The 27,760-nt window shown below is 37.6% G+C and overlaps 1 protein-coding gene across 2 annotated transcripts in view; it reads right to left on the bottom strand.

The window, feature by feature from the left end:
- COL14A1 (collagen type XIV alpha 1 chain) overlaps positions 1-27,760 on the bottom strand; it is a 216,993-nt gene that overhangs the window by 73,638 nt on the left and 115,595 nt on the right. For both annotated transcript variants that reach the window (XM_070630921.1, XM_070630920.1), the window contains exons 24-34: positions 22,861-23,007; positions 18,946-19,002; positions 15,464-15,603; positions 13,391-13,514; positions 12,388-12,531; positions 11,385-11,549; positions 10,761-10,799; positions 10,467-10,605; positions 6,664-6,806; positions 3,797-3,906; positions 194-352 (exon numbers count right to left, since the gene is read on the bottom strand). In XM_070630921.1, coding sequence (XP_070487022.1) covers positions 194-352; positions 3,797-3,906; positions 6,664-6,806; positions 10,467-10,605; positions 10,761-10,799; positions 11,385-11,549; positions 12,388-12,531; positions 13,391-13,514; positions 15,464-15,603; positions 18,946-19,002; positions 22,861-23,007 — 1,367 coding nt within the window. The remainder of the gene's footprint in view (positions 1-193; positions 353-3,796; positions 3,907-6,663; positions 6,807-10,466; positions 10,606-10,760; positions 10,800-11,384; positions 11,550-12,387; positions 12,532-13,390; positions 13,515-15,463; positions 15,604-18,945; positions 19,003-22,860; positions 23,008-27,760) is intronic.

The following is a 27,760-nucleotide window of genomic DNA, read 5'->3' as shown; positions in this document are numbered from 1 at the left end:
ATTATAACATAGCAGAAGCATACTCCCAAGAGCTTTGAATGTATGTTTTAGTTCATTTAAAGAGAGTGTTATCTATTTATCCATCCATCCATCCATCCTTTTACCAGACTTTGCCCCTGGAAAATAGATAATTATATTTTAAAATATTTTTTTTCTATAACAATAACACAGATTCATTTGTTCATTCACTTACTGGTGCAGAGTTTCCATTTGGTCCTCTTGATCTAACCATTCTCCCTAGGACTTCCACACCATCTGACGTGATATTAGCTGACGCATTTATTGCCTTCTCACCCACTTGCTTGCAGTCAATAACCACTTTAGCCAAAGTCTTGTTGACAATAATGTGCAGCTGGGTAAAAGTAAAAATGTTTTAGGAGGTAAGAAACAAGAAGAAATATCAACCAACTTTACATAATTGCATGATTCATCACTAAAAAGTATGAAAGAGAAGGGATTCTGTCACTATGTATTTTGCTAGAGGAAAAAGGTTCTATTTTTACCATCTGCATGATTGTCCAACATTCAGGCATTATCTCTATTTTTATTTAGTTAATACTTTTTTAAAATGATTTTGAAAGGATTCACTTTTTAAAATCTAGCCTTCCTCTAAAGCAGCAACATTTCGACGTCACAGAATTGTTGTACTAGTTGTGCCTTTCTGAATGCACCTTAAAATAAACATGAAAACATTAAAACTAAAAAATGCTGATTTACCAGCAAAAGTTATCTCAGGTACTACCAGTAGTTGGCAAACCTCACTTTGAAAACATTTGTTTAATTTCGGGTGAGGAGAGGAGATCTAGAATCTGAAGGGCAAGGAGGAAGGCTTTCTGGTCACTTCAGGTCCAAATGAAATAAAGTCCTTTGGCTTGATGTATGTGGTTTTCTGAAACTGAAATCTCTAGAATCTTAAGGTCCATGGTAATATATTCAGGCGTCTACACATTCTTTGTGAGGAGTCGTAAAAATTTATCTTATCATGTACGTAACAGTCAAAAGTAGGGGCTGGCCTGGTGGAGTAGTGGTTAAGTTCACACACTCAGCTTTGGTGGCCCAGGGTTCACAGGTTCAGGTCCCGGGCATGGACCTAGCACTGTGCATCCAGCCATGCTGTGGCAGCATCCCACATAAAATAGAGGAAGATTAGCACAGATTTTAGCTCAGCGACAATCATCCTCAAGCAAAAAGAGAAAGATTGGCAACAGATGTTAGCTCAGAGCCACTCTTACACACACACATACACAGTAAATATATGCTCGATGAATTGCTTTGTAAGCCAGTTCTGCCATGAAATTTCAGTGCTTATATATGCATTTCAGTTTATGATGGCGCTTGCCTCATGAGTACTACCTGTTTGCAGCAGATTACTTGTTTAGTGAGCTAAAAGAGTGAAATTAATAGGCAAATAATGATTTCACATCAAGTAAAAGCCAAAAGTTACAAATAGCTGCATAATGGAAGGTATCATGGTAGTTCAAAGAGAAAAAATATTAGGCAATGTTCATGGTTATAAGACACACGGTTCCAGCTGCTAGGACTGTATTTGTATTGTGAGCAGAGGTTGAATGTCACCGAAATAATGTCATCTTTCGTATTAAAATAGTGTTACTTTTAACTTTACTGGTTTTATTTAATCTTCATTTATTTTTGTTTCATTATTGCATAGGAACTGAAAGCATAAGGATTTATACCAATTTTTATTTCATGTTTTATTTAAGTTATATCATGATAAAAAATAATTTAAGTCAACAGTGGAGGCTCTAGAGAATTCTCTTTCCTTCAAAAAGGAGTTAACCATTACTTATCTGGAGAAATACTGCCGGAGTAAATCCCCCACATTACTTGTTTCCTATTAACATTTCTTTTATGATCATTTAGAAGGGTATAATTTGACTCTTGTGTGTTTTTGCACCTTGCAACACTTTTCATCATTAAATTAGAGAAATTTTCATACTGGGTGGTAGACAACTTAGCATATAATATTCATGATTTAGGAACTGTGAGCTTGTAGGGAAATTATTCATATGATTTTTTTAAAAAAAAAAACTTTTGCTGTACAAAATGAGACATTGCAAAGTTTTCAAAAGTATTTTGCTTCTTTGGTTGCTTTTAAGGATTCATTTATATAATGTTAACTTTTTGAAAGAGACCATGGGGCCACGCTTCAAACCCAAAGTGTAAAAAAATAAAGCCAACTAAAAATCAACAATAAATCAAGGTAAAGTGTTTATTCAGTTATAATATAAGTCTATGAACAAATCAAATTCGATCTCTACCGATTGAATTTGCATCAAGATTTTCCATTAATAGATCTATTAATGAAGTAGTTTGTTACATGATAAGCTTTTCTTTTTTGTTTGTTTTGTTGTTTGGCTACTTTAACACTTTGCAAAGTAGAGAAAGGTTTTTCTTCATATAACTTTAAAAAACTTGAAGGCTTATAAATTTGCAACCTATTTTTAATGCACCTGACTTATATGTCTTTGAATTCTTCTCAAAGGTAAAGACAAGTAAAGCTTAAGGTTTACCTAAGGCTCACAAAGGATTCTTTCAAATGAGAATTACAAGTTCGTGCCTATAGCACAGGCTCAGGTGGCAAATTTTTTTAACATGCATGATATCGCACTTGCTTTTCATCTCCCCTCCAATTTTTCTTGACTACTTTGCAATAGACACTGCCTAATCAAGAAAAGAACTGCGTCAAGAGGAACTTGGGGAATAAATGACAATAACCCCAAAGAGCTGCTAACGGATCATTTTGAACCACAAATTAATAAATTTCCACCTGCATGTGTTTATGTGTTTTTAAGATACCTTGTACTTCTGGTAGTACAGTGCTATTAAGCCAGAAAAAATAAAATTTTTTTAATGCAACTTTTCTTATGCAGGAAAGAGTACAAATTTTGTTAGATAATTGTTCTTAGGTAGTTATGGTATTTAAAACCCCAGGAAGTAGCAAAGTTGTGTAAGTCAGATGGATTTGACATGTTCTGGGTCAGGAGACAGAAGCCAAGATGAAGACTACAGTGCAACGTCCCTTCCCTCCTCTAAAGGGGTGAGAAGGGCTTGGTTAAGAGGCAAGACTTTTTGCAGCACCACCTGGTAAATGCTCTGCTCTCCTGCAATCTTGGTGTTGCATTCCTTAACAGCCCAGGGGTCAGTGGGGTTATCCGCCAAACATAAAGGAAACAGTGAATATTGGAAGGAAGCGTGTCTACTCCAGCGATCACCAAAACTAAGACTTTCAGAGATGTGAAACATTAAAGGACAGAGTTCACAAGGGCCAGGTTAAAATAAGAACAACTAAAGTCATATTTTACAAAATTCTTCCTCGGGGTAAATTTTATGATCACAGTGATGGGTTGTCCTCATATATAATAAAATATCAGTGCAGTCTATCTTCACATTGTAACATGATTCGGCTAAGTGTGCTTTCATCTCCATTGGTAGCCAGGTTGACCAGCAATCCTTTTTCTACATTACACATAATGTAGTGAATTGATAACTGTCCGTTTGATAATATAGTACCCTCTACTATATTGTTCCTCAAAGTGGGAACCTGGACCACTTCTATCAATATCTCCCAGGGTACTTCCTTAAAATGCACATTTCAGGGTCCCCTCTCAGAACAACCAAATCAGAATCTCTGGCCATTGTTAACAAGCTCCACAGGTAATCCTTACTTCAGTTGCAATTTGAGATCCAAAGCTTGTGGAATTTTCTTTTTATATCTTTCTGCTGCTTTGCCCATAGCAAATAGAATAAAGAATATATGTATCCAAGGCATACTCACCTTATGAAAGCTTCCATAGAAAATTTTCCTAACTTCAGGTCCTTCAAAAGTAGCAGTCTGAAAATCCCCACTGTAGTCATAGTTGAAATATGTTAGGGTTTTCCCACCATCTAATCAAATGAAGAAAAATAAAAACATTTTAGAAAGAATTAAAATGGGTAAATAATTTTTCTAAAATTTAACTCAAGACTGAAAATAATGCATGCATTGTTTTGAGTCTGAGTTTAGAATGAAGCGATGAGTAAGTAAGGAAAGCATCTGTGGTCCTTGGGTTGCCCCAGGCTTTCAGTTGGCCAGATTAACTCATTTAACCATGTGGTGATGATGGAAAGGCAAGGACTCCTACATATATCTTTCTCTGTACTTCCTTGCCTGTGTTCTCATCCCCATCACCCTCTTGAGAGATGGTTGTCTGAAACTGGGAGTAGAGGCAGACAAAAAGGGAGAATGAAGTTAATCAAATCTCAAGAAATAGAAACTAGACTCTTTGCCATATTAACCCACTGGAGCAACCAACTTTCCCAGGACAAGCAACTTACACCATCCCAAAACAGTGATATTCCAATACGTCTTTTATTATGAACAAAGAAACAAACACAACCTTTCTAATCTTGAGTACTTCATGTTTAGAATATTTTATTACAAAAGGAATATTTTATTACAAAAAATAGGAACAGTTTTCTCCCTAATTTATTCCCTAGATTACAATTTAATTCTTCACTTGACTTTGAAAAGGAAAAAGCTAGTCTTAAGCATTTTGAGAGACTTCTTTGTTTTCAAGTCCTGGGTGTATATGGAGTTAGTTACTTACACTCCTTTAATCTACAGCTTTTCCTTAGTTTCAATATCAATGCAAAAAGGGCTCATAGTGTCATATTTAGTTGTTGATTCATTTCCATGTACTGAAAAGTCCTTTCATGAACACTAGTTGGAAATAAGCCTACAATACTTTCCTTACCCAAATGTCTGAGTTAGCACCTAACAATAGCCACCAAATTTTGGCTCCTAGCTTGATTGGAATCCTAAACTAAAAACATATTTAGAAAAGTCAGAGATACTAACCAAAACCTGGATGATTCTCTTAAGTGATCATCATATGTGACACACAAGAGCATGAGTTTAAGAAGCTCCCTTTATTGGTTCCTCCTCAACTTTCTAACCTCCAAACAGTGGAATTTCCCAAGTCTTCACATCTATTCTTTGCTCCTTCTAGACTCACTCTCTAGATGATCTCACCCAGTATCATGGCTTATAGATACCACACATGTACAACTTGCAAATTTATATCTTCATTCTCGAATTTTTACCAAAATATGCTGCTGCCAATCTCACATTTTTTTCTAGGATGTGAAATAAGCATTGCACTTTGGTGATTTATAATAAATATATATTTGGCCATTCAGACAACCAAAATATATTTCTAATATATATTTGGTCTTCATCCATGGTTCCTGGCTCACAGCTTCTAAAACCCTCAGAATTTTCTGTGATAAGAGCAATAAACGTGTCTTTTGTTATGTTAATGAGGTGACTTTTAGAAAGCCCTTATGTAACATAAGGATGGAGGGGTGGCTGCCAGGAGAACAAATCATGTGATTAGAAGGTCGGAACTTTCAGTCCCAACCCCTCCCCCAAACCTTCAGGGAATGGTGAGGGACTGGAAATCAAGTTCAACTGCCAATGGCCAATGAGTTAACCAATCATGTCTATATCATGGAGCCTCCATAAAAACACAAAAGGATGGGGTTCAGAGTTTCCGGGTTGGTGAACACATGGAGATTAGGGACAGTGATGTGCCTGGAAAAGGCATGGAAGCTCTGGGCCCAAGGCTCTGCATCCCTTCCCAGATACTTTGCCTTGTGCATCTCTTCTATCTGGCTGTTCCTAGGTTATATCCTTTTATAATAAACTGACAATCTAGTAAGTAAAATATTTCTCTGAGTTCTGTGAGCCACCCTAAAAAATTAATTGAACTGAGGAGGAGGTTACGGGAACCTCTGACCATAGCCAGTCAATCAAAGGTACAGGTAACAACCTGGACACATGATCTGCATCCTGAGTTGGAGGGGGTCGTTGGAACCTCCAATTTGTAGCCAATTGGTCAGAAGCACAGGTAACAGCCTGGCTCAGTCAGAATTGAATTGAATTTTCAGACACTCTGCTGGTGTCCGAGAATTGCTTGGTGTTGTATGGGAAGCCTTACTTGAACATACATGCTGGAATTGGGTCCAGGAACCCAAAAGAGGCATCTACACTTATCAAATCCATATGCAAAAAATGACTTCTGGTCCCACCCCTCCTACTGCCCCTCCTCCCCTACCATGAAAATTGCTCTTCCTGCAGTCTTCACTATCTTAGTAATTATCTCGCTCCATCTTGCTCACTACTGAATCCCAGAGTCAAGTGCTGGCACACAGCAGGAACTCAAAAAATATTTGTGGGGCTGGCCTGGTGGCATGATGGTTAAGCTCACACACTCCACTTCAGCGGCCCAGGGGTCACAGGTTCAGATCCAGGCTGCAGACCTAGCACGACTCGTCAAGCCATGCTGTGGTAGTATCCCACATAAAGTAGAGGAACATTGGCACAGATGTCAGCTCAGCAACAGTCTTCCTCAAGCAAAAAGAGGAAGATTGGCAACAGACGTTAGCTCAGGGCCAATCTTCCTCACACAAACAAAAATTTGTTGAAACAATGAGTGGATAAATAAATGAATGAACCAATTGCTAGATAGTTCACTGTCGGTATTTACTTGCAGCTTAGGATAAGTGAGTTTCTCTACAAGATACACAAAATAGGCAAGATGGCATGCCACCTATATTACTCATACATGTGTGTGTAAATATTATATAAATAAATATACTTACTATCTAAAATGACTCCAACCAATGGGTCAGAATTTTTATTTAAAATCTCCCAAATGGCAAATGGCTCCTCCGGAGTGTCAGGAAGAATCCGGAATAGAAAACTGATGGTGTAGTCAGAGGGTAATCCTTCTGGATGCAAATACCTGAAAATGAAAAGAAAACAATATTTTCTTACATTCCCCCTCAAAAAGTTATTTATCTGATTATAAAAGCAAACACACCTTCATTATACAAGATTTGGCAAAACAGAAAAGAAAAAAATAACAGATTACCATTAACCCCATATAGACGTGATCACTGTTTCGGTGTGGGGCATTTCCTTCTAGTTTTTTAAAAAATATCTGTAAGTATTTGTCCAATTTATATAATTTTGCACCTTTCTTTTCCTAGCCCTATTTACTACACATTTAATACTTCCTTAAATATTTTTAAAAGCATGATATTTAATGTCTGCACAATCTTTTCTTGTTTAGCTGTTCCGTAATTTATCTAACTGGCCACTTCTGAGTGAACATTTAAAGTAGATTCAAAAGTCTTAGTATTACAGATAACATGTATTTATAGCCCTTTAGCAAAATTTAAGGCATTGTCACTTTCTAGAAACCACACCTTGCAGTTAGCTGCATTTCCGTATGTGCTTCATGCTCTGATGCACCATCCAGGTCTGCCTTCAAGAATTAAGAATCCATTACTCCTGCTGTTGTGGCGATGTCTGTAGACAGTGCTCAGATACCAACTACCTTCAGGACTTGCCTCAGCTGAAGAAAGAGGCCTCCCCCAAGGTCAGGTCAACTTTTTTATGGCACCTCTTTTCAATGACTAGTCTTTGAGAGGATATAAGGACCAGAGCCTCTCGTTCTAATGGAGATAGATCTATTTTCAGAACGCCCGAGTGTGGGTCAGCTGAAGTTTTTATTGAGACTGCTTCACAGCTAGACTATTCTCCTTTGCCCTGTCCTACGTCCTTCCATTCCCCTCCACAAGAGCACATCCTCATCAGCTTCCCTGCACACCACTCTCCACCTCTGGATCTGCTTTCTGGGGAACCCAACCTGCTACAGCATCTCATCTTTCTAACAATTAAGCGGATCACTTACATGCTTTCAAATTTTCTCCTCATGCAACAAATATAACCCTCTACATATATAGGAGACCCACAAGAGTTATTAACTAAATAGATAAATTTGTGAGTATGTGGGAATTTAGCATGGATTTGAAAATGAAAGTTTGACTTACCTGGATAAAAACATTTCATTCATTTACTTATTTACATAATAATTCTTTCATTCATTCAACAAATATTTTTTGAGTGCCTACTGTATGCTAGACATTGTAATAGGCATTTAAGACGCATCAATGAATAAAACTGGTAAATATCCTTGTACAGGCACTTAAATTCTAGCAGGGTGGATTATACAGTATGTTAGAAGATAATAAGTACCACAGAAAAACAAAAAAATGGAGCAGCATTATGAGGATTGGGACTGCTGGAGTGGATTCTCCTGCAATTTTAATCAAAGTCATCAGCACTGGCATCACTCAGGAGGCTCATTGAGAAGCTTAAGTTGGATGACAGGTTCACTGAAAAGGTTGCATTTGAAGGAAAACTCAAAGGCGACAAAGACATCCAGCCAGTGCAAAGACACCAAAGTGGGGTGTGCCCGGTGTGTTTGGAGAACAGGCTGAATGAGACAGAAGGTAAAGTCAAAGAGCTAATAGGTACCCAGAAAAGGCCATTGAAGAGCTTTGACTTTCACTCCAAGGGGAGTGGGGAATCACTGGCAGATTTTGGAGTGTCATGATGTGATTTACATTTCAAAAGAATGGTTCTGACTGCAACTTAGAGAACAGACTCTAAGAAGGCAAGGAGAGCAGCAGGAAGACCAATTAGGAGGCTACTGCAATTACCTAGGAAAGAGACGATGGTGGCCCATATCATGGCCATGGCAGAGGAGGTGGTGAGAAGGCATGACAATAGGATTCCTTGATAGATTGGATGAGGAGCTTGAGAGAAAAAGAGGAGCCAGGATTTTTGCCTGAGAAATTAGTTAGATGTTGTTTTCATTCATTGAGATGGGAAAGGTGAGGTGAAGCTGGTTCTGGAAGGAAGATCAGGGATGTGGTACTGAAATATGAAGTAAGAAACGTCCATTAGATATCCAAGGAGAGATGTCCGGTCAGCAATTGGATATGCAGGTCTAACTTTTGGGAAATAGGTCTGGACTGGAAATATAAATTTAGGAGACCTTGACATAAAGACGGTGCTTAACACTACAATACTGAAAAGATCACTAGGGAGCAGGTACACCCACAGAAAACAAGGAGATCAAGGAGCTAGGCTGCGTTTTTCAAAATGAAGAGGTGGAGGAGAAAAGAGAAGCCAGCACTGAAAAGGAACAGTGGTAACAAGGCAGAAACTCAAGAGAGTGTGTGTCCCAGAAACAGAGGGAGGAGAGTGAATCCAGGGGGAGGAGGTGACTAACTGTCAAACGCTGGTAACAGGTGAGTAAGATACGGACTGGGAACTAATGTTTGGACTTGGCAAGGTGGAGGGCATTGCTGATCGAATGAGCAATTTCAGCAGAGTAGTAGAGGATTTCCCTTTGGCAATTCTCATTTTTGCTAGACATCCAGGAATGATTTTTTAAATGCACATTTTAATATTCATCACTAGACACTGTAAAAAAACCTGCCAAAAGGTAACATCGGATGTTGGTTTTATTTAAAACCACATATATTCTGTAGATCAAAGACATTTACAACAGTTTTCTAGAAAATGAAGCTATACCTATAACAACAAATATTTTAAATTATTAAAAGAGTTCTACTTATTTCAAATAATATTCCCCAAAATGAAGCACAATAAAATAATTTGGATAGTACTGTAATAGGTTAGAATTTAATAAATAATATTTTGGAAGAAGACAGAAAAGCAACTTGTTTGTAAATTGGATGGATGAAGTTAATACTCTATTATGATCTCTCCCACTTTTTCACATACATGTGCACACTACATCAAAATTTGGACACTGAAAATATTTCACATTAAAATACTGAAGGCACTTTGAGACAAAAACAAATGTTGATTTAGGATGTAAAGTAGCACACGACAGCTTGAGAGATGCCCCGTGAAACCAGGAATTCCTAACCTGTAATCTCAAGTACCTCCAGAGCCTGCAGAATTGCTGCAAAAGGCCCCAGGAATCCCTAGGTGCCTCACAGACTATAAAGCAACTAGATCATGTGATTTTGACATAAACCTGAAAATACTCTTCAAGTCTGTAGAGCTGCTGGGTGACTTCTCAAAGATAAAAACCCAAGATAAAAATTCATGGAACTAGCATGAAGTGGGTCAGGGTGTCGGCTCTGGGGCCTGATGGCCAGGTGCAAATCCCAGCATTGTCACTTAAACTAAGTGACCTTACTCAAGTCATTCAGCTTCTTTGTGCTTCAGTTTCATTATTTATAAAATTGAGATAAGAATTGAATCTACTTCGTAGAGTTGTTCAGAGGTTTGAGTGAGTTAATATACAGAAGGCTTTAGAACAATGCCTGTCATACAGTAGTGCTCTGTAAGCATCAATGATCTTTACACATTTTCTCAGTTCAAAAGATATTAAAGTTCAACCAGCATTATGTATGACTGTGATGCTTTCGAACAAAGAAATCTAAACATCATCTTCTCTAAAAGTCATGGAAAATCCTATCAGGAACTATTACAGCATATTTCAAGTTGACATCATTTTCACATTGAGATATAATAAACAAATGATTGGCTTTAATATCTTGCAATGGGAACATACTTGGTTGGCTGGGAAACCAGGGCATCTGTATGAAGGCGGTAACAGGGATAAACATTAAAGGTACCAGGCTCCATGGAAACTCCTTGCACCGATGAAAAATCCTTTTCAACCAAACCAAACAATTCCATCATCTTAAATCCTAAAAAAAACAAAGAGATAGAGAAAAAGAATAAACAGCCACTTCTGGATTTTAAATTTCAAGATTAGTTTATTAATGATTAAAAAAGAAAATCTGACCCCCAAATGGGAGTTATTTAATATATTTGTATTTGGAAAAATTGTGATAATGCATACCTGCAATATCAGTGCCATCTTTGTGCACCAGTGGGCAGGCTGGAAAAGAAAACACACAATACAAAATCCTAATTTAGAGATTTTCCAAACATATTCTTTCCCTGTCCTGAGAGCAGGAAGCTAACGTAATCTTTCCGGAAGTCAGGTGTGGAGGGGATCCAAAGCAGATGTGGCTATGGTCTTCAGTGGATTCCTAAAGATTCAAATGCTCTTACATCTATTAAAACCAAAGGACCACAGCTTCCTTCTCCTCTCCTGGGTCTATTAAAATCTATGGCGGTCACTTGAGAGCACTTGTTGGGAGAGGTCTCACTTCTAATGTCTTACCCTGAGGAGTAGTCTTAATACATTTTTGAAAACTACTTGCTACAACTACTGAAGCAGAGTTGTTTGAAACAGAGACTCTCCTCTCATTAGGGAAAGTCTTTATCCACCTAAAACTCTAAACTAGGGAGAGGGGAGGTTTACTTCCACGCTTAAAACCATAAAACTTAACGTCTGCTTAACAAACAGCTCTGCAAGTCAATATTCTTTCCTCAGATCAAGCTGGGACTCACTATTTAATCAGTATTAATATTTCAGCCTTTAAGCAACATGAGTAAGTACAAATTCCAAAGAACTAACTTGCTGATGCAGTTTCACAGACAAAAGTAATCAACTCATCTTCAATTTTCTTAAAGGCGTCAAAGTCATCAACAAAGAAGACATGGCGGGCGCTGGGCTTGCTGCCAATGCTAACCAACTCCGAGTAATCTGCATCAGCCACACCAACAGCAAAAATGCTGTAGCCTGTAGGAGAATGGGGGAACAGATGTCTGAGTACTCAAACTGCACAAAATGCAAACAATGCAATATAAGACATGTCCAAATGTTTAAAATATGTTTATTAACGAGAGCTAGTGGGGGTGGATAATTTAGTCTTTATAGTTCGTCAGAATTCTGCATGCACATATTTATATGATAGTTATTCCATCATCCCCTAAAAAAAATTTTCCATTTTAAGGAAACTCAAGAAGGTCAAGGCCCCAATTACTGCTTGAGATAAAATGGTTGCCATTTGAGTAACGTCTTTACGTCTGCCTATTTTTAATAATTATTTTAAGATTTATGGGATGAAGTGTAGTTGAAACAGAGAAACTTTATCTGTTTGTTTTTTTTCAGATGTAGAAACTGAGATAAGTATTAATAGGTTTAGCAGCCTGAGGTGGGCCATGATTCAATGCTTGGTAAATAAATATTAAACTACGCTTTGCCAGGCATATCTTATAGAATGTAATCTTCACAACAGTCCTATGAGAATTTCTTTTTCACAGATGAGGAGGCTGAGGGTGTCTGTGATCAGGTTCCCTCCCTGGCCCTTTATAATGGTTGTTTTCATAGTATTCCCCTTATTGCTAAAGTTTCTCATACAGCCATCCTGTATGTAATAAAAGGATTAGAGAAAACACAGCAAAATAATAGATTCGTAACCTGGAAAGTATTTTTAAAATCACATTGTCCAGTTAATATAAAGAAAAATTTGCAGACGTTTAAGTCATGCTGATGTAGCCTATAAATTTGTGTTCAGAAAACAACAACGCTAACGTTATTATTGGTAGCCGCTATTTTTTATCTATGTAAAACTTACCATCAGACTGCATCTCCTTGGAGATTTTGTTCACATCATCTTGTGATCTTCCATCAGTTATAACCACGATGACCTTTGGGATGCCCCTTCTGGTACCTGACTCTTCAGTGAACAAGGTATCTCGGACATGCTTAATTGCTTTTCCTGAAACAAAGGAAGGTAATGGTTCAATTGTATTCCCTCTCATTTTTTTCCTGGTGTTTTTAAAAAAATTATTTTACTGAGGTCATATTGGTCAATAACATTGAATAATTCCATGTGTACATTACTATATTTCAGCTTCTGTATAGACTGAGTGTTCACCACCAATAGTCTAGTTTTTATTTGTCACCATACATATGTGCCCATTTACCCCTTTCACCCTCCCCTCACCCCCTTCCCCTCTAGTAAACACATCGCTAATTATTAGGCAATACAAATCAAAACTACAATGAGACATGACTTCACACATCTCAGAATAGCTTTATTATTAAAAAGACAAGAGGGGCTGGCCCCGTGGCCGAGTGGTTAAGTTCACGCGCTCCGCTGCAGGCGGCCCAGTGTTTCGTTGGTCCGAATCCTGGGCACGGACATGGCACTGCTCATCAAACCATGCTGAGGCAGCGTCCCACATGCCACAACTAGAAGGACCCACAACGAAGAATATACAACTATGTACTGGGGGGCTTTGGGGAGAAAAAGGAAAAAATAAAATCTAAAAAAAAAAAAAAAGACAAGAAATAACAAGTGTCAGAGAAGATGTGGAGAAAAGGGAACCCTCATATACTGCAGGTAGGAGTGCAAACTGCTGCAGTCACTATGGAAACAGTATGAGATTTCTCAAAAAATTAAAAATAGAAATACCTCCCATTTTTGTTTTTCTTGGGAAAGAAGGGTAGGAACAAAGTTCTTAAATCAATGAAAAATATTAAAAATCTGTATTACTATGCTTCATAAAAATCATTTCAGTAATTACCAATAATTAATTACTTTGGGTCTTAACTGGGCTTTTTTTTAGCCTTACCTGTTTTTGTATTCCCTCCTTTGTATGAAATATGTTTAATTGCATCAAGAAGAGTCTCTTTGTTTTTGTAAGCATCCAGTTTAAATTCTGTTCTGGGGTCATCGGTGAACTGAACGATTGCAACCTGGAGAGAGAAGGTATATTTGTTTTTACATGTATGTGGACTTCCTCCAGGCCAGATAGCCCACACAATAGCACGATTACACCTACAATCTTAATTTATTTTTTAACTCAGTCCTCAATTTCCTGAGTTTAAAATTTCACACAAGTCATATACTAAATCTGACGACACAGTCAACAGCATTTTTTCTCTAAGCACTTTTCAGGAAGTAGTTTATTTTAAAAATCTCTCTCTAAAGCACGTAGGCCTTTTGCCATCTCCTTGGATTGATGGAAAAATGGCAGCCTAGGCTTTGTAACTTGACAAAGGTCAGAGAATCAGAGTTACATTCTTTACAGAGATTCGTCATGAGGCAAAACTATGAAGTAACTACTACTATTCCACCATTCCACAGGCGAGGAAACCGAGGCACATAAAGTCAAGTAACTTGCACAAGATCACAAGAGACGTCATTGGCAGAACCGACAGTTGAAGCTAGGTGTATTCTACTTCAAAATCTGTGTTCTTAACCACTACAATACAACTTTCCTGGCTTCATTTCCTACAATCTGCATTCATTTCGGTGGAACTTTGGGGCCATTTTTAATTTATTGTTTTAGGTTTATTTTTCAGAACTATGATGGAGGGAGTAAACATAGCATCTTCAGAGTACTGTCTTTGATTTTGTGAGCCTTCAACTGCTACCAGTTTATCAAGGTCTATTGCAGTTGTCACCATCTTTAGGAAAACTCCCCTGATTCCTTTATTCAAAACAAATTTCTTCCTCCCTGAAATACCTCAGCACTTCATCTACTCTTCTGTTATGGTACATCCAAGTTTTCTCAACTGTTCCTCTAAAATATATTCCAAATCTGTGCATTTCAGCACACCTCATTGCTACCACCCTGGCCCAGGCCTCTATCATCTCTATGCTGGACCTCGAGAGCAGCATCCTAACTAGTTTCTCGACTTCAACTCTTACCCTTATTAGTATTCCTGCTCCACAAAGCAGTCAGAATGATTTTTTTTAAAAAAAGCACATCAGATCTTCTCTCCTTAAAACTTTCCAGTGGTGTCCCATTGCATTTATGATGACACCCAACTCCTTCCATGAGTTCATAAGGCTCAAGATGATCGGGCTTTGCCCACTTCTTCCACGTCTTCTCCTCCCACTCACACACTCATCCACTATATTCTAGCCACAAGTTTTAGCATCGCCTCAAAAATCATTTTCACCTTAGGCCCTTTGCACTTACAACTTCCCCTGTCTGGAAATTCTACGCTCAGATCTTCTCTGCATCATTCACATCTCAGTTCAAAAGACACCTCCTCAAAGAGGGCTTTGTTGACCACACAATTTAAAATAAGCTTCAGTGAATTTAAATCACATAACTTTGTTTTCATAGCTCACATCCCTACATTGTGAATTTATTTGTTTGCTTGTTTATATGTCTGTCATCTTCCTCCTCTCTCTGCATTTAAGAATATAAACAACCATGAAATTAAGGACATTATCATATCCATTATGACAGCACCGTAACGGACCACAATAAATCCCCAATAAATATTTGTTGAATGAATAAATTAGTTTTATGGTCTACTTGTTCTATAGTAATTTGTGATCATAATCTCTCTCTTTCAAGATTTTAATGTCCTTGAGGACAGGAAAACTATTGGGTGTATCCTTAAAGGAGATACTCTATCTGAGTATATAAAAGAAACATCTGCTGACATGGCCATTCTAACCCTTTCTTAGTCTGCTGAACTCAATGGTTTTTATGGATTACGTCTTCTCAAGCCCTATGAGGCATCAGTAAGCTGCTTCTCAACCCAGACTTGTCTATCCTTTCATCTGGGCTTGGATCCGATCATTATAGTTCTTTACCCATATCCCATGACAAGTAGCCATAATAACAGCTTGGGATAATTTTTTGATGCACAGAATGAATGAACAATTGATATGTTAGCCTTACCTGAGTTCCATCTGCACCAATCTTGTTCAGGGCTCCAACAGTGCTATACAGAAAGTTAATGATCTTATTGAAATTTTCATCTCCAATGCTCCAGGATCCATCCACCATAAACACCAGGTCTGCCTTGGCAGCTTTACATACTGAAGACCAAGAACGAATTGTGAATCAGAGATAAGAGGAAAACATAGCAGTTGTCAAACCAACGAAGCAGATGATGGTTTTCCTCTGACCTCTTCCCCAAAGGAAAGATGTAAATCATACTCCAAGCTCTTACTCATTCTGCTTCCCGACCATGATTTCTCTGCTATACTCAAGGTTTCTACTCATGACTAAGAAGCTTCTATGGAACATGTCGAACTAGAGAAGAAAAAGATCCACCAATCTCAGCCCCAAAGAATAGAAATAAGAGAATGGAAAAATGTGGAACTAAAGTGATTTAGGGACTGAAGCTTCAGCAAACACTCTGGAGTGCCTACTGATGAGAAGGAAGTCCAAGCTATCGCTCTCAGCACCCTGTCCTCTGCTTATTGAGTTAGTAACTTCAGAGAGATTCAACTTCAGAAGGAAGGCATGTGACACAGTGGAAGCAGGTTAATCTACAACTTGATATGCATTTGGGCTGAGGCCATAAAGCAAACTTTAATTCTAGCCTTGCTCAAAAATTCTGTCTATGTTCCTCTGCCATCCACTGATACGTGTCAAGAAATGCACACTAATGCTAGCCCAGGGAAACTATTATCAGTAGGTATCACTGATATCAACACTAACAAACAAGCAGAAACCTGCTCTACTGAAAGCATTTTTTTCATAGTCCTTTGTCATGTATCATACTCATGTATCATGTATCATGGTGTCATAGGCTGTTTCAGATTATTTGTGCTTCTCTCCCCTCAGTAGGGTAGATCATTGTGGTTGACTCTGTTTTATGATGAAACAAAGAATTTGCTCTTCAATAATCTGAATCTTTTAATCTCAGGCCAGTTGCACACAAATATTCTATGAGATAATGTGTTTTTCTTCTTTCTTTAGAAAAAAACCCCGGTTTTATTTTAAGTACAATGTTATTCCCTTAAAGCTATTTATAATGTAAGCTAAACATCTCCAAGTGAGGTAATACTCCAGGGACAATAAGGATCTGGAGGTTGTTCTCAAGAGTTCTGTGATTATTAAAATTTTATAAATTTATGGTTTGAATTTAAAGCTGAAAGGGATCACAGATCTGCTAATTATAAGCTTAGAAAAGAAAACCTGGTCCTTTGTTTCTAAGGAAAGATGAAATCAAGATTAGGTTTCACCTTCGAAGTGAGAGCAAAATCTATTTGAAAATATACTCAAAATGAAAACTGTCCTTAATAAATCAAAGAAAAAAAGAAAATACATCAAAAAGCATAAAGGAATTACCTCTGGGTTATGAAACTGTGTTTTTAATTTTCTTCTTTGTACGCTTTCCTACTTCTTATGTTTGTTTAATAAATATTCAGTGTTACTTTAATAATAAAATTTATAGGCATTTTTAATTAAATACACTCAGGACAAACAGAACCTAAAATAAATAACGCATTCAAGTTGCAAAAGCCCCTCTGTCTAAAAGTATCATCACAAACACTTCAGGCCCAATGTTTCTACTTTGTCAATCCTTACTCTCACAGACCCTTTGAAATTGCGTGTCTTCCATGAAAATTCACGAATGCTTACTGAATGATACCCACACTCAGCTACAAATAAAAATATTCTGACCTCAGAGCATTCCATAATATCTGTATCAGAAATGTCTCATTAGGAAATTCATCAATTGGGATTCTATTTTCAGTTCTAAGGTGAAAATAATTATGGCTCTTAAGGCTAGAAAAGGCTAGACATGAAGATGGAAGAACAAAGAGTCTGCCATTCCCGATAGAGTAAATAGCACTAAAAGATTCAGGACAACGTGAGACAAATATGGGAAACCTTGAGTTGTACAATTTTGCCATTACCTAACATACTCTGGGAAATGACGCTACAAAGCAGGTTGATCATTGAAGACTTTTCACACTGCTAGGAAGGATGCTGAGTTTTATCAGATTTCCTCATTGCCTCTTTCTTTCCTTGACCCTTACACTCTCCAGCATTTGACTCCACTGACTCTAAGCCTCTGTAAGGCAGGAATGACTTATTTTTCATTGGATCCCTGGTATGTAGCAGGCACTTTAACATGCATGATGAACGGAAGAACTCTTCTAATACAACCCTCCAACTACATGTTCTACCTTCATCTCCCTCTTTCCTCTAGTCCATCCTCCCATCAAGGTCATCTTTCACAAACATAGATTTCCTCAGGTCACCCTCCCTTCATAAAACTTCTCACGGCACACTATTTCCTACAGGATAAAGCCCAAACTCCTTATTCTGGAACACAAATCACTTCATAACTCTGTCTGTACCCTTTTCTCTGTGCCACACTAACGTACTTAGGCTTTCCCAAACACATTATGCATTTAGATCACTCAGTGACTTTGAGTGCTATTCCCTCCATTATTTATCTGCAAAACTCATTCTTCAAAGTGTAGATCAAATTCCTTCTCCTTCTTTAAAGCAAATAACCTGCAGCAGCATTAAATGTTCTCATTTCTGGCCTACCGTAGTATAATCCCGTTTTCTAACTCATATCCTTGACTGGTAATTATCTAGATAAGCACCTATTTCTCTCGCAATATTGAGAATAAGCAGAGGGCAGCAATCATATATTATTATTGTATTCCAAGTGCCGGGCATAAGAGCTTTGAGAATGAAGAGTAGGGTTAATAAATGTTCATTAATGGAATGAAACAAAAATTAACAATCACTACTGTGTTGGGAAGCTATTTAGAAAGTTACCTTAATGGCTCAGGTAAGAGGTGAGAAGAAACTCTTGTGACGAAGATAGAAACAAACAACTGGGAGAGGCATTTCAGAGGTAAGCTGGGAAACTATTATCCTTGCCTACAGAATTACAAACTAGATTCTCACTCACAAATTATGGGACTATTCTTCCTCAATGTAATATTTACTACTCTGATATTTTCAATGAAATAAACATGAAGCAATTCTGTTAGAAAATCTACTCTGTGTATACAGAATCTTTTATTAAATGGATTTTTTTCTCTTTTTCTATTGAATATATTTGACATATAACACTGCATAATTTAAAGTGTACAATGTGTTAATTTGATACATTTATATTTTGTAGTATGGTTATCATTGTAGCGATAATTAGCACCTCTATCACATTACATAATTATAATACAATATTGTTGTCTATATTCATTGTACTGTGCATAAGATCTCTATGTCTTATTTACTGTTCATTGCAAGTTTGTACCCTATCAAGGTTGGATAAGGATTTGTATTAAAGAGAAAATATCTTTTATTCATACCTTGGCTTTTAAATGAAGAAAGAAACAAACAAACAAAACCAACAGAAATCCCAAACCTAAAATCGCATCATTATTGTATTATTCTTTTACCTTCTTTTGCTGGTGGAACGGTAGGAGGAAAAGTAGGTGGTTGAGTAGGAGGGGATTCTGTAAAGAAGAGGAAGAAAGAACATCAATTAGCCATCTCATATGTGGCAAAGAAAGGGGGGGTCATGGAGTAATAATTCTTCAGGGGCATCAATGATTCTGACAATTGTCTTCTTTGAGACTTTAGCGAATTTAATGACCACTATAAATCAGCCACAGTCTGTGAACACTGGCTCCATCCATCCTCCTCTCCCCGCAGCTCAGACTAAAGGCTTGAAATCTCATTTCGCCACAATTCATTTTACCCAGCAGGAATCAATGCAATCAAACTGTCAACTACAAAGTGGTTCTAATGCTGATTTAAGGCAGGAATCCCGCCAACCTATTTCAGATTGGTCTGCGGCTGCTTTCACACATATAATAAACTTCATCTCCCTTCTGCCTAACTAAGGATTGACCATCAATCCTTGTCCAATAGCACTTTGCTCCTTCTCACCCTGCATCCCCAGAACATGGTCCCCGGTGGAATCTGATTCACTCTCTGTTCTGGTCAGTCTGCACCTGGAAAACATTCAGTTCTGAAGACCAAATGGCAAAACATTGGGAAACTACAGTGTGTCTGAATCAGTTCAACTTGGCGATGAGGGATGAGAAGTCTATGTAATATGTGAGGTGAGGTTTGGTTAAAGGACCTGAGGATAGTTACATCAGAGTGGTGACTATCATACAAGCTCACGTGGCAAAGCACCAGGAAGTTATGGAATCATTAGATAAATATTCTAAACATTATTTTCTATGTACTCTTTTCCTTATTCAGGTTTGACACTAAAAATTTCAGAAAAACATAGAAAATTGTTTTTGTTATCCCAGTTTAATATGAGGGAAAGCCCTTGACTAATCACAGCCATTGACAGAGAGGAACATTCAGTCTCTGGAGACAGTGAGAACCAAATAGCTGGAAGGACTTGAGCTCAGGCGGCCTGACTATTTTCAGGAATGTTGCAAAAGGAATTCCTTCACTAGCAGGAAGTTGGGGGAGATGAATTTTAAGGTCTCTCCCAATTCTAAGAGCCAATAAGATAAAATTATTTGAGTAAAATGATTCAATACTTAAAAGAATGAAGTAACTGTATATTATTGATAGGGAAAAATGCTTGAGACTAACTATTACGTGACATGAAGGAAGTCATAGAATGCCATGATATGATTCTATTTGTGAAAACAAAAAGTAAACAAAACTATGGTTCTATTTGTGAAAATAAAAGATAAAAATGTATCTGATATATAGGATATATATTGATATATCTAGATAGATGGATAGATAGATAGATAGACATCTGGTAGTTATATGTCAGGTAGAATCTCTTGAAGGAAACCAAGCTGGTACAAATGGGCATTTCTGGAAAAGGAGAATGGGGAAAGGAGGTTGACAATGCACTTTGTACCCTCTGTTGCCTTATTATGGGTATACATCACTTTTATCTTTTAAAGGCAACCTTTTGAAGCTAACAAGTTTCAAAAGTAAAAAATCTCGATAAATCTTAATAGTAAAATTAGGATTGCAAAACTTTCGTGAAAGCACCATAAAATGCTTCTAAAGCCGGATTTATTTATCTTAAAATCCGTGGAAGCAGTGAGTCATCTTTGTAATTGTATATCTTCTTTAACGAGGAAAATTAAGGCATATCTTAAATTCAGTCAACAAACCAAGAACCAAATCAATGAGAGACCATGGCAAACAGATCGATACATTTGAGCAGAACCTCTTGCCAAAGAACCTCTTGTGTAAGAAATACCACAATGAACTGGTGACCCGTGTTTATATTCTCTACGTGGCATACAGATGGTCCCTGTCTTCAAGTATGTAAGGGGCTGTCACACAGAAGAGGGAGCAGTCTTGATCTGTATTGCTTCAGAAGGTTGAACTAGAGCCAGTTGGGGGAAACAACAAGACGACAGATGTCCTCAACATAAGGAAAATATTTACATCAAACAGAGCCATCTAAATAAACCCTGGGTTGGTAGTTAACAGTTGCGGGGTTAAGGTTAGGGGAATTTGAAGTAGACCAGGGGTCCCAAACTCAAATATTTTTAGAGGTCAGGCAAGTAGCGAATACAAGCAAACATTAAGGACTAGCCTAAACATTAAGGACTAGCAAACTTGAGTGCATATATGCTGTCTAAAAGAGATAGCAGTTACTTGCTTTCAGCAGATTGGCACCATTGTGTGCCATGTGTTGTCAGATCCTTTGAACTTTCGGAAAACAGCTTAAAACTTAAAAAAAAAAAAAAAAAAATTATGGCCCAGAGAAAACACAGCTGACTGTGAGAGCTAACCCCATGGCCATCAGTTTGTGATGGTGATGACAAAATACTTGCTGTGTCTTATGACACAGGTTGAAAAGTTCCTCAGCAGATTCTCTTGGATCTTTACCACCAGCACAGGAGGTAAGAGAGTAGGTATTTAATTTTACTGATGAGCCAAGGAAGCTCAAAGATGTTGAATCTCCCAAAGCCACAATGCTAGAAAGGACTCCACCCAAGCCTGTTTTTCTCTAAATCTTGTGTACTACCAGGCCCCTAATAACTTCAAAATTATACGATCCTCTATCTATAAAACAGAATTCTAATCAGCAATACAAAGAAACAACCTGCTGATAATTCTACAACATGAATAAACCTTGAAAACATATGCTAAGTGAAAGCCGCCAAATGCAAAAGACTATGTATCGCATATTTCTATCTATAGGAAATGTCCAGAAAAGGCAAATAAACGTACAAGGAAAGAAAGCAAATTGCCTAGGGCTGAAGATGAGACAGGAGATTGACTGTGAATGGGTCTGAAAGATCTCTGTGGGTTGATGGAAATGTTCTAAAATTGGACTGTAGTGATGGCTGCACAACTCTTTAAATGTACTACAAATCGTTGAATTGTACACTGAAAATGAGCGAAGCTTATGATAGATAAATTATACATCAGAAACACATGTATACTATAAAATGTCTAATAGTTCAGTGTTATGAAATAAAGTCTTTGTATTAGAAAAAAACTAGATGATTCCATTTATGACAATTTGACTTTCTGTTTTGGAAGGTCACACATTGACAATGATTTCTTCTGCAGGGGCCACATCAACTGAAAGACCTATACATAGACAGTAGAACTTTCTAAATGTCAGATACATGATAGAGGGGCTACCAAGAAAGCCCATTGCCCACTACCCATTAAGACACAAATCCTCAAGGATTTTGAGTTTAAGTTCGGGATATCGAGTTAAGCACACAAATGTCCCCCAGAATTCACTATAATTCAAACCATTCTAATGTTTGTGGCCTTTAGGTCAGGAATCCTTGATTAAAAGCCATTCCAAGAAGTTGACACCCTCCTTGCTCTTTAGAACATGTAAAAAGTGCTTTGTTTTAATTTTGTACTTTGCCTTTCCCTTCAGTGCATCAGATCTGCAGCCAACTTGGAAAAATTGCAAGAGACTCTTAAGTAGGCAATAAGTCTAGGGTCAGCCAGTTGGAACATCTTGGCTCCATTCCCACTCTCATGGCTGTGGTAGTACGCCATTGTTTTAATGTCAGAACCCGGTCCTTAAACTTCATTTCACATTCCGCATACCACAAAGGTTCCTTATGGATATAGATCACAATATAGATCATTGTTTAGAGCGCTATGCCATCATGTGGCCTTATAGTCCCCTGGGAAACACATGGAAGCTGGAAAAAACCATATAACTGACATTAATGGGCCACATGCAGTGAATTCTGTGACTTATCAGGAATTACAGATATTCCTGGGCAGCAATAGCTAATATTTTTCTAAATGGAATGAGGTTTTTGAACTGAAAGAGGATGTCTAAAATACTGTTTGCTCATGGAGCTGGGGATCAGGAGAGAGCACACTCGACTTACGTGTTTTTTCCATTATGCTCACACTAGGTCCCTCGATCTCCTGGAGCTTTGTATAAACACTGATTTTATATTCTGAATCAGGCTGAAGTCCGTAGAAGCAATGCCTGGTTGTCCCTCCACCCACAATGGTTTCTTGCTTTTTTGTATCTATAATAAAAACAAAACAAAACATATACATATGTTATTTTTAGAAACAGCCATCAGTAGATGATTGGCTTCTGAAATGCTGAATATGCATGGCCTAATCAGATAATTCCCGAATGAATCATATTAGTTTGAGGCATTGTATCTTTTTCTAAAGAATTAAGACAGCCATTGATATTTTTATAATTGAAAATCACACTTTATACGTTCAAAATGTGACTTCACTGCTAAAAGACTCCTGAGATGAGCCCTCTAATGAATGGAGAATTATTAATGTATATAATTATATGTAAACATCTTAATTGATCTTTTGGACAGGTGTGGAGGCACGTATATTCATTTTTTTAATAATCAGAATTCCCTTTTATTTAACATGATTCTCTGGAATACAGTCAACCAGTTACAAATTGACATAAAAAGATACATTCTTTTGGTCCCATACAACTTATTACCAGGCAACAGGATGCCCTTCTTGGCTGTGGTCTGAAGATATAGGTATAGAGTTAGAAACTGTAGGGTTCTGGGCAGTTCTTATGCCTGTGGGCCAAGAGGGGCTTCCAGGGTGTCAGAAGCTTCCTCCATGGGTGCAGACTACCTAATTTCCCAGCTCTCAGGCTTGATTCTTAACTGATGCCCATGATTCTTTCAGTTGCAAAGGAGACTCCTAGGGAGTTCAGAGGAGGCTTTTCAAACTCCCTCGATCCACTTCAAAAATCTTTTCCTATTCTTTTAAAATCATAATGTGAGGAAATCGGACATGGTGCTTAAGTGCTTAGGGCCATACATGCTGGAGAACTCAGCCTACTGACTCTTGCTTCCAAAGTTCTTTTTGTTCTACCGCGGAGACATGCCATATATAGCCATTTCCACATAGCACCTTTTCTGCCGTGTCTCCACCACGACAGAGGCACAAAGAACTTGGCAGACCTGAGTAACTGTTGGCTCCTTTCTTCATGCCCACATCCACAGCAAAACTGCTGTGCTATTCTGGAGCAATTAGCACTGGTCCTTTGGTCTGGAGTCTGGGGAAACTGGATTAATTATATTCATCATTTCCTGAGGGCCTACCACGTGCCAGGTTCTGTGTTCGGTATTTAACGATAACAATAACAACAAAGATAATTACAGCCAACATTTAATGAGCACTTATCTTGTGCCAGGAACTATTCTAAGGATTTTATATTTATTAACTCATTTGATCTTTATAATATTTATAATTATAAAGACAAGGAACCAAAAGCCAGAACAGTTAGTAACTTAACAAAGTCCACATGCTAAGTAGCAGAATTGAAATTTAAATCAGAACTCTAGAGCGCAGTCTCAGAGGATGCTGGCTTAATTTCCATGAATAGATCATAAAATGATATAAATGAACTGTATGGTTTTTCAAAGTGAAACAGTTTGAGAGCTGCCGGGTCCATATGAAATAAGCAAATATGACAGCTTGTGGGGATCAGATTAAGGACCCCTTACGGCTCAGGGCTATATCACCCCTTTGGACATGGCTGCCTGCCTTGATGGCTTTCATTACTAAAGAGTTTCAAATGGGTTTTCTTCATAGGCATAGCATGTTTATTTTTTTTTTTACCACATGGATAATTGGGTAAAAGGAAGAACCACTGCTACCACGAAAAGAACAGTTATACAAATTTCCCTCTAGATTGACCTTCATCTGATCCATAAGTTGCATCCATCTAGTCAAAGCCTTATATAGCTTTATTTCCAGGAATTTAAAAACCAGTGTTAAAAAACTGCATTGATTAAATACCTTACACATATTATTTAGTGGTTAAAAAGAACTCTTTCAAAATGTTATTTGCAGTTTATTAAATGTAAACAAAATATGGAAAACATAAAAACAGACCAGTTGCTTTTTTAAGTATGAAATGCAAAACTGTTAAATAGTGATTATTGTCTATTTTGAAAGTATAATACCTATTAAATTTCAATCTATATTTTAATATATATAGGAACAAAACATATATATTACAATATACATATATCAGAACAAACATGACTTATATCATTTAAAATTTTGTTAATGACTAAATCCTGATTTTAAAAATATAAAGAAATTAAAGCCATTTAGTAAATGGAATTTGAAATTTATTTTTATAATTATGAATATTAAAGAGTTTCAAAAGTGAACTTTATCATATAATCTTTAGTAATATACTGGTTCAGAATGAATTAAGGTCTACCTCAATAATTTCTTTATCATATGTTTTACATAATGATGAAATAAATTCTTAAGGTGTTTCTGAGACTATATATTGCTGTGAAAGGAGTTCGATAGTAAGAAAATGTTAGTAAACTCTGCGCTCTGCTTTGCTGATGTCCACATTCAGTCTGCGGTTCCCAGGCTCAGTGCTCCACAATAGCTGCTTCTTTCTAACCCTTAACCACAACTTTGGAGCCTCCTGCAAGCTTCTGTGAGCCCCCTGTGATACAAACATTTCCTAAATCCTACATGGATCATATTTACCTATCTTCACAAAAGTTCCCAGGGACTCTCTAGGAATCAACTCTAGAAATGTGCTTTCTGTCATCTCCTATTTCTCATGGGTATCCGTGCACTTTATAGACCCTAGACCCATAGAATATAAATGGGTTTTACTGCTAAAACAAACAAAAAGAATCTACCAATCATTGGAAAACTGGAACAGGCAATGTAAAATTAATGGGAAACAGAGTTGGTTTGATTCCCAATACTAACAAAGAGGGGTTACATGAATGGGGGTGTTTGAATGTTGCTTTTGGCATGTGTGATTCAGATCTGATGGCTTTGCCTTAAAGGAAAATATTTAAACTGATCAAATAATGACTAATTTCCTCAACCCTTTGTGCCAAAAGTAGGGAGTTATTTTATTTTTTTGAATGGGGTAAAAAATTCTGTCTTGTGCATTCATTCTTATGAAGCAAGGCTAAAGCCATTCTCTGGGTTATTATCATGCTGATAAAGATGGCTCCAACGTGACTGACCAAAATGTCCTATGAGTAGTTACTGAGATCGGGAAGCAAAGAATATCCAGGATCCAGGATACTCTGCTGAAATTTTATGATACAAATGCTTCCATTCCCCAGGTTTCTCAAATACCCTGACCCCCCGATTGTAACGTTACTGCTTCAAAAAAGTTTAATCTGGAGAACAGGTTTTCTTTCATGTGACCTTTCTTTTTTGGATCTGGTGTCTGGTAAGGTAGGCTCTCTACTGTCCTGTAATTCTCTCTCTTTGCTAATGGATGATACTGCAAAATTGACATTTTAACACCTAAAGATAAAAGACAAGTTGAGCATCCTTTGAAACTTTTTTAAGGAGGCCACAAAGCAATTCACCAAGTTAGGATTATGGAGGGAATACAGTATTTGGGCCCATGTGGTATATAAATATATGAACTTGAAGGGAAATGCAATACTCAACTTCAGGTGCCAAGTCAACTCAAAAACAGCTGGAGAGAGACAGGACTCTAAAGCATCCACAGACCTAATGGAAACTCTCGTGGGGTTCTGAGTTACCCAAGACCAACCAGAAGTCTCTGACTTTGTTCTGTCCTACAATTAGTCAAAAGCCTACAATTTAATTTGGCAAGTGGATGACTGACTCAAGAGCAGATTTTATTTCGGTCTCCCCTAGAGGACCTTATCCTTCTGGTAATCATTCCTTCTTTTCTTCTTGGCTATAAAAAAATGTCATAATATTTACATGGGTAGAGGACATCTGTTGTTTTTGCCTGTCTTGCACCTAATCCCTCTTTATTTGAATCCAGTCTTCCCCACTCTTGGTCTTTATGATTTGGGAAGGACTGAATAAAAATCCCTTCTCCCCCTGCACATACAGGGGTGGGAGGCAATCAGGTCCAACCAGTCAGTTTATTTCACGCCCTTGAACTCAATGACAGATTTAGGGGCATGTGACCCAAAAGAGGCCAATATGACTCAGTTCCTGGACTTTTGCTGGAATTATTGAGAAAGAGAAGCTCTCTTTTCACTAAGACTGTTAAGTGGAAGCTGGGCGGATGTAATTCTGGATCTGACTGGCACCAACTCACACAATTTAGCAGAGAGGCAGAGAAGAGCAGAGCAGAAGGATGGATTAAGACTTAATCTTGACATTGTTTGAACACCAAGATCCAGATATGCCTGAAGCCAGATACTCTTGAAATTTTCATTATATTAGCCAATAAATTGACCCTTTTGGTTAACTCCCTGTTATCTGCATTTCTGCCGCTTATAAACAAACAAACATTGAATGATACAGCTTGGCTACTTTATTCACAAAAATCTTGGAAATTTGTAGGCATTACCTCGGTAATATCTTCAAAAGAAGTAATTTTAGAGAAACGGAAGCCCAGGGAAGAAAGTTGACCAGCAGTCATGGTTAGAACAGAGACCTCTCCACTGACTTCATCTCAGAATAAAAGTACACATGACCAGACCACGGGGAATATATATACAAAAAGAATTGGAAAAATTACTGGTCAAACACTAGGAATTTTGCAAAGGCATTCAGAAATAGGTCACCCTGGGATAAAGCTTTTCTCCATCACATAGAAGAGTTGGGTCCCATTTTCCTCTAGTGTCTCCTCTGGGGTGGAAGAACTGAAATTTCTCCAGAGACAGCATATATAGCCAACAGGAGATATTATAGAGTTAAAACAGTGGGGGCTCTTGGACTGAACTGTCCGTGGAAGAATGGGCATCTGACCACAAGTCCTTCGAAGGCAGTGATCAGAATGATGATCACATTTCTCTGTAA

This window comes from Equus przewalskii, chromosome 8 (assembly GCF_037783145.1).
Source record: "Equus przewalskii isolate Varuska chromosome 8, EquPr2, whole genome shotgun sequence".
NCBI lineage: Eukaryota > Metazoa > Chordata > Mammalia > Perissodactyla > Equidae > Equus > Equus przewalskii.
This window is presented reverse-complemented; position numbering and strand designations above follow the sequence as displayed.